The 7,968-nt window shown below is 36.1% G+C and overlaps 1 protein-coding gene across 2 annotated transcripts in view; it reads left to right on the top strand.

The window, feature by feature from the left end:
- Nucleotides 1–7,071: 7,071 nt before the first annotated feature.
- The window catches only part of LOC102302506, a 3,140-nt gene continuing 2,243 nt past the window's right edge, over nt 7,072–7,968 (top strand). The window contains exons 1-2 of one of the 2 annotated variants that reach the window (XM_005922057.3): nt 7,072–7,208; nt 7,576–7,758. In XM_005922057.3, the coding sequence (XP_005922119.1) occupies nt 7,705–7,758 (54 nt within the window). In that variant the 5' untranslated portion in view covers nt 7,072–7,208; nt 7,576–7,704. Of the gene's footprint in view, nt 7,209–7,541; nt 7,759–7,968 lie in introns of those variants that run through there. The other variant, XM_005922056.3, reaches the window with a different exon arrangement.

The raw sequence follows: 7,968 nt of genomic DNA, 5'->3' as shown, positions 1-7,968 counted from the left end.
CACACACACACACACACACACACAAACACACACCACCACCACCAAAAAAACACTCTTACCCTTATCTTTATACAAGTGATCCAAGCTAAATAGAAATCCTGGGGTGTGTATACTGGATCAACTGCAAAAGTCAGGGCAGAAACGTGTTGTTTTCACAGTTTCAGTGTGTGCAGCTGTCTGTTGTTCTACTTGCCATCAAAATTGTGTGTGTATGTGTGTTTTCATGCTAACATCGTGTGCACTCTGTCAAACAGGTGAGAAACATGCATCAATAACAGGCTTCTGAAAATATGAATCAGTGCATATAAAATACTGGCATACTTGCATTGAAGTATTTATGATGTAGTGGTATGTTGGTATACTTTTAACAAGTAATCACTAAAAGCTCTGTAATGTTTGTTTATATGATTTTCAGCTCATTTTATTTGCATTGAGATTTTCAGATTTCTTTTTAATATGAACCCAGATGAATGAATTCTCTTTTACTCTCATTTCAGTTTTGCGTGAAAAGAAATCATTGAATGTAGTTTTTATATTTTCAACTGACTCGACTTTTGGTAAGAACTAAAAAACCAGAACACTGGCAATAAATGTGTATTCTGTGCATTTCATTTTTCTTTCCTTCATTATTTTTTGATTACTGTTACTTTCAAATTCCATTTCAAATTTAATTTATGAAAACACCTACTTGTCTCAGAAGACTGATTTACGATAAACTACATATCTGGATTTCAGCTAAGCAGTTTGCTGTTTCTCTTTCAAAATAGGAAGGAAATGAATAACAAAACTAAAAGGATGCTTTATACCACAAACATTACAAACAACTAGGTTAAACTCAGACTTAAAATAGACTGAGAGTAAACTGCGGGAATCACATGGGAAATTTAACATCACTGTTTGAAGGAACTATTGGGGGGGGGTAATGGAAAATGAGGGAAGCCCTTTTCTCAATGCACTGCTTCCCCTTCTGTTCACAGTTCATGACAGGCTCAGCTCTTTCTTTTTCATAGAGGAAGTAAGCTTATTAATGACCTGCCTCACAAACTGGGCACTTTTTGTCTTGCAGTTTAGCTCTTAGTGTTTAAGGCTGTCCTGACCTTGTCTGCAGAAGTTTCCTCTTTCTGCAGACAATCATCAGGAGACACTGAAGCCAGAATGAATCCCATCTTGTCCTGCTAGATCGCACTTGGGCAAAATAAGACCCGAAGGCTGGAAAACAAACACATACAATCTCAACAAGGTCCAAGAACTCCTTAAAGCAAAACTGAGCAACAAGAACAACAACAACAACAAAAAATTAATAATACAAAATATTATGTCACTTACTGCAGCAGAGAAAAACTAAAATATATTAGAGTTCTCTGCAGACAGATAAACACCTGACTATATTTTACTGGTCTTCCAAAGAAAGTCTTAATTATACCCACACGGCTAAACGAATCATGTTTTTATGACACACTGTAATTTGGAAATAGTTCACAGATGTGTAATAATAGAAGCTGAATTTAAAATAGCCGGGAAATGATATCATGAAATGACTCTACTGATCAAGACATGTGTTTAAAAATAGTAAATATAAGATAATCATAATCAGAATACTTTATTAATCACAAAGGAAACTATGTGGTTACAGTGGCTCTAAGACAATAACAGCAATAGATTGAAATACATTAAATAACACAATACATTACAAAGTTTACAATATATAAGAAATAGCTTTAATATATACAAATGGCTCAGTTATAAATATTCAGAATATTACAGAAGTGAAATATATATGATTGACAATGTCTTTTTTGTGTGATGCAGATCTGAAAGTTTCCATTTTTATGTTTAAGTAAAAATATTTTTCAGTGATTGATACAGGCATGTACTCAGATGGTAAACAAGTGGATTATTTGCTGTCAGTGCACCATTCTCTTTCGCTCTCTCAATCTCTCAGACACCCACACCCACAAACAAACAAACAAACACACACAAACAACATTTTCAAATTGAAAGTTCTTAGTTTTGTTTTCTTCTTCTTTAGTCAGATCCATATTTATTTTAAATCAACCCTCTACACCAAATCCTCGCTCTGGTGTTAATACTTTGCATTATACACCTGCTTTTGCAACATATTACACACACATTTCTGTTGATAAGCAGATAGAGCAAGTTTATCCAGTTACTGAATTACAAGCATGTCTTAAATCTAAACAAGCACGCGTGAGTGCCTGTGCAAAAGCAGAAGTTGGAGCATTCAATGCCACAATCCCAGGCGTGGACATCCTACCAAATTCACCCCAAGCCACAGAATGCTCGGTGAAACTGCAAAAAACCCAAGAGCTACACCTCTACAGGCCTCATTTAGAATGTTAAATATTAACGTTCATGGCAGTACAATTAGAAAAAGGCTGAACAAACCACAGGAGTTGAGGAACAATGTCCGTTGGTGCAGATGTGCAGATGTCTGACCATAATACAAAGCGCATCAGTGGAAAGAACTTGCAGGAACTGTCAAGCACGGTGGTTGAGGGGTGATGATTTGGGCTTGTTTTGCAGTTACAGGACTCCTCTGAGTATTCTAGAGTCAAACTTGAGGCTGTGATCCCAAGCACACTAGCAAATTTATAACAAAATGACCGAAGAAGAAAAGAATTTAGGTGTAGCAGTGGTCCAGTCAAAGTCCAGACCTCAAGCAGATTGAAATGCTGCCGTGGGACCTTAACATAGCTGTGCACTAAAGAAATGCCTGCAAACTTCATGTTCATGTGCTTAGTTTTCACAAAACAGAATCCTGTGACAGACTTCTTTTTCTCGTGACTGTATGTGTTTACAATAAGCCGAAATCTGGGTTTGCTGTTTATAGAAAAAGTTGAAAAACTGGAAGAAATTCATAGCAAAACTAAAAGGATGCTTAAAACCACAATTGCATGAAACACAAATAGGCTGAGAGTAAATTGTACAAAACGTGGGGGATTTAACATTACTGTTTCAAGAAAATAAGCGAAAACAGGTAATGAAAATGAGGGAAGCCCTTTTCCGACTTCACCCCTTCCCTCCCCACTGACCACATGACAGTTCACAAAGAGCTCAGCATTTTCTTTTTCATAGAGAAGTAAGATTTTTATGACCGGCATCAAAATCAGACCACTTTATTGTCTTGTAGGTTTTATAAGCTCTTAGTGTACATGTCCCTATGAATTTTCAATAGTCTCTTTATGTAGTGACTGTGGTGTGATTGAGACACGGTGGGTCCAGAGGTTGTTACTGAGAGCCATCACACCACACTCCACACATCTTCCCCAACCCTTATTCCCCGTGTTTTAACACAGTGGGCATGATTGCGGATGCCATGCACGTGCGTCCGCACAGCACCGCAGTCCACGCTCCACCACAGTGACATTATATTCTCCTGAGAACCAGCCTTATTTTCTATGTCTTCTATAATGGACATTTGTTTTTGATCTATATCGTTTGACTCATTTGAGGTACCTTACTAAGTCTTGATGTACGAAATAGAGGACATCCTGGGCTTTCCATTGATTTCTCGTGTGTTTGATTAGCTCCAAAGAGGAAGGAAATCACAAAAAGGTGCAGTTTTTTCCACGGTTCTCAGGAGGATATTGCAAAAAGGCCGAAATCTATCATCAACCCTTAACACTAACTTACCTTGAAGACATCAATTGATATAAAAAGGCCAGGATTACAGCGTTGGGTTGATACTCTCCATCATTTAGAGGCTCAAAGGAAATATTGAAAGTACATTTCCATTGCAACATGGATGAAACCCATTTATGCTCAGTTAGAATGTCTAAAAGACAAATGGACCTTAGTCCCCTTTAATTTCCTGCATCTAAATTCAGATACAAATTAAGTTACCACGTTTGGTGATATTGGAAAAAAAAAATCTACAAATCTGTTACTTCCAGTGCACACTGTTACCATACTTCTTTATTATTGCTTTGATTTAATAAAATTCTGAAAAGCCTTCAGCTTGTCCGATGTGCTTTGGAGGGAGTACTTACAGAAACTAAAAACAGAGCTCATAGATCAATGTCTCTGCACTGTCTGAACTATCAGCCTTTGCAAAATGCTATTCTGTTAAGCTAATGAAGTACTTTGTGTGATTTTAAAAGAATTATATAATTAAATAATGCTTATAAAAAGTTATAATAGTAATGTTTTTACAACTTAAACTGCATGGGCAAAAGCACCGAGCCACCCAGTTGACACACAGAAGGAAGGGTTTCCATGGCCTTGAAGCTCCCAGTGCGCAGTTACTGTGCTGATGTTAATAGCAGATGAGGTTTGAAACTCATTTATTTTTATTCATTTAGCACAATGTCGGTGACTTTTGTACTATGTGCCTTGCACTTGGCGACTCCTCTCTCTTTATATGTGACTCTAACTTTATGTGGTCTGCTATGTGCCTGAGTTCCTGTAGTTCAACTTCACAGTATTACCACTTACTACTTACATCATGGGATATGTCTGAGGGAAGAAAATTCACAACATGACTTGTTGCAACAGCGGCATCCTGTTACAGTATCACACTGAAATTCTGTGAATTCTTTAGAAAGACTTATTCTTTCACAAATGTTTGTGAAGGCAGACTGCATGGCTTAATGCTTCATCTTATACCCATGGCAATACGACTGAAAACACCTGAATTCAGAGATTAAGGGCAAGGAAGTAGTACCATAGTTCGAAATGACAAGTGAAAAACTGTAAACCAGAATCAGAATAACTATGTGAAGAGTTAAATAGTTTTACCTAGCTCTCATTTGTTTGCGCAGTTCAAAGAAACTTTAGAGAAGTTTAGCATATCCAGTCTGACTGTGTGAAATGTTTTTATGTAACAGCAGATACTTTAAATAAATGTAGGATAACCTGACGTCTCTCTAGCATTTCCAAATTAAAAGAATCCTAAGGATCCAACATTTTAAATCTTTATACTGTATGTTTAACAAGACTCGGTGAAAAAACACAATGTGTAATTTGATTTATTGTAATCTTTGCTTTATAAAAAAAATACAGTAGATGCAGAAAAAGAAAACCAGCCAAGTATAAATGCATAATTTCACAGTACAAAGTACAAATTTCAAAATCCCCACCATGAAGGTGCATGAAAGGCTGGAGCGTTAGAAGTGAATTAACCTGACCCCACGAAAACATTCGTACCCCGTTTTTGTTATATACAAGTAATCCAAGCTAAATAGAAATCCTGGGGTGTTTCTGCTGTATCGCTGTAAAAGTCAGGTCAGAAACGTGTTGTTTTCAAGACTACAAAGTGTGCAGCTGGCTCTTGTTCTTCTTTCTGCCAACAAAGTGTCCCAGTTGTTTCTATGAACTCTGTCAGACAGGTGAGAAACACAGGCCTGTACTTGTGCTAGAAGCGTCATCAGTGGAGTCTAAAAAGGCCGCACAGGAGAAAGCCAGTCACATTTGGTTACAGCAAGTTAATAACAGATTAATAACCAGCAGCTAGTAAAAAAGCACAGACCAAAAACAGAATTATTATGACTGTCTAGATAAAAACAACCTGTGGCTTCAACAAGCGAATTCACTGAAACCATAACTTAAATGCCAAAGTGAAACTGTCACACAACAAAGAGGTAGGGTGAAACCTCCTGTCAATAAAATTTCTAGGGATAAGAATTTTTCATAGTTTGAAACCAAATGCATATCAGAAATTTCACAAAAACATACCGACTGTGGAAATTTGTCTAAAAAACACTGTGTGAATACCCAAACCTAATTTAAGATCTTACAGAATATCTTTATGTTCCTCTTCAGAGTTGTTCTGAAAATGCATTTTATTTAGCTTAAGCTTGGTTGTTAGTAAAGCTGCCCATTTGAGTTTCCTCCACTGTCTGAAAGATCAATTTTACACAGAGTAAAACAACACAAAAGCAAAGGTAAACTGTTAGAGAAGACACATTGCTCTGTCACAAGATAAAACTTGCTTCTGTACTGACATTTACTGGCTGAAGTTAGGAAATTAGGCAGCAAGACAAATGAAAAACAGGTCTAAGCTAACTCATTAAAATCTAATATTAAAAAACTAAATGTAATATTTGTGTAGAACATTATTTACACATGAACTAAATATATTGTGATGGGTCTCATGTAGCATTACCTGTTGAAGTTTGTCTTACACAGTTTCAACTGGCACACTGGGTTACTGTGAAATGACTCTAGGAACATGTTTTTATATAGTCAATGAATTCTGCACAAAAATAAACCAAAATAATAATCATGTGAGAATTATTTAAATCTGTGATTTTAAAAAATGCTGTGATTTGTACCAAACAGTCAGAAACTGATTTAAGTTGCGTCAAATGTAAAAATTCAGCAGGCATGTATTTTCCGCACTAAAAAACACAAACAAAAAACAATCAGATGCACTTTCCATGGCATCGTACCGTGCAAAACTATATTTGGTCCAATAACGACGGATCAAATTTCAACATGATAACAGATTACTGCTCCGGCTTTCTTTTCTTTTAATCTCAGGTGACTTCCAGTACTGAAGGCACTGAATTCATGTCTGGTTGGGAATTTACCTCAAAATCATTATCAACCCCTTTACAGTTAAGCAATTTTCTGGAATAGAACTTGAATGATTTTGATTTTTACTTGAAGAGACCTTCTGAACCTACCTGAAAGCTGCAAAATACCTCAAACCAGGCAGCACAAATTTCAGTAAAATATCATGAATTCCTAATTATTTAATTTTATTTATTTAAACTGTGTTTTTTTTTTTATTCTTATAAGGGAATGCTGATATCAAAACAGGTACCTTTAAGGAGGATACAAGAAGAAGGACTCAAAAGGATTTAGGATAACATCATTCAAAGATATATATAAATACATATATATTACTATTAAAGAATTCTGGATCTTTTTTTCGTTATATATATATAAAACGAAAAAAAAGATCCAGAAGTCTTTAAATATAATCTGTGTATAGCTACAATTGTTAAATTGCTTTAGCAGTGAGTGTGTGGGTTCCTGACTTGTGCTTTCAAGTGATGCAATTGATGACATCATGGGTGTTTTTTTTTAAATTGGTCTTTTTTTCCATCTTGTTTCCCTGACATTCAGTGAAACTGCTTGTTGTAACTTGTCCACATCATGAGACTGAAATATTCCCTAAAGATGCACAGTCAAAAAGTGTTTGATGCTGATGAAGTGTTTTTCCACCTTTCCCTTTTCCCGAGGTAAATTACTGGACATTTCAGGAATTAAGAAAGTTATGTTTTTATTTATTGTGTAAACTAAACACTGAGCATTGCGGTCAACTTGCCAGAGTGGCAGTTACAGCTCAAACAGATGATTTTTTTAAAAGTAGATGCTTATTCTCATGCTTCCTTTTCTTTTCTGTCTTATCAATTCGTCCATGTTTAAATGACCTAAAAATGGACAGATTTGTGAGTATAGAGTATAGAAATAGATAGACACAAAAGAAAAGCAGTTTACAAGCATGATGATTACAAGTGTGTGTGTGTGTGGGGGGGGGATAGCAAAAAATAAAGACGGCAGTCCTATTTTAGTTTCACAGTGAATGACTTTTTCTGAATCATACAGTCACCACAAGATGCTTAGTGAGAGAGAGAGCGAGACGGCAGAGAGAAAAAAAAACAAAAAGTCCAGACACCATGTGAAACCGAAAGCAAGAACATGAGAATATATAGTGTTTGTGAGTGCCAGTAAAGCATGAAATTATCTTGCTGCGAGTGGCACTACTCCACTACTCACTACTCCTCCAAGGTAAGCCCATGTTACACTAGTTTACAAGAGTCTGAGGGTGTTTGTGTTTTTCTGATAGATATCAATATCTATATCTATATATGTATATATATAGATATTGATATGTGTGTGTGTGTCTGTGTATATATATACATACATACACACACACACACACACACACACACACATATGTGTGTGTGTGTGTGTGTGTGTGTGTGTGTGTGTGTATGT

This window comes from Haplochromis burtoni, unplaced genomic scaffold (assembly GCF_018398535.1).
Source record: "Haplochromis burtoni strain Fernald_Lab_line unplaced genomic scaffold, NCSU_Asbu1 Contig_56, whole genome shotgun sequence".
NCBI lineage: Eukaryota > Metazoa > Chordata > Actinopteri > Cichliformes > Cichlidae > Haplochromis > Haplochromis burtoni.
Note: the sequence above shows the minus strand (reverse complement) of the source record. Positions and strands in the feature narration are given on the sequence as shown.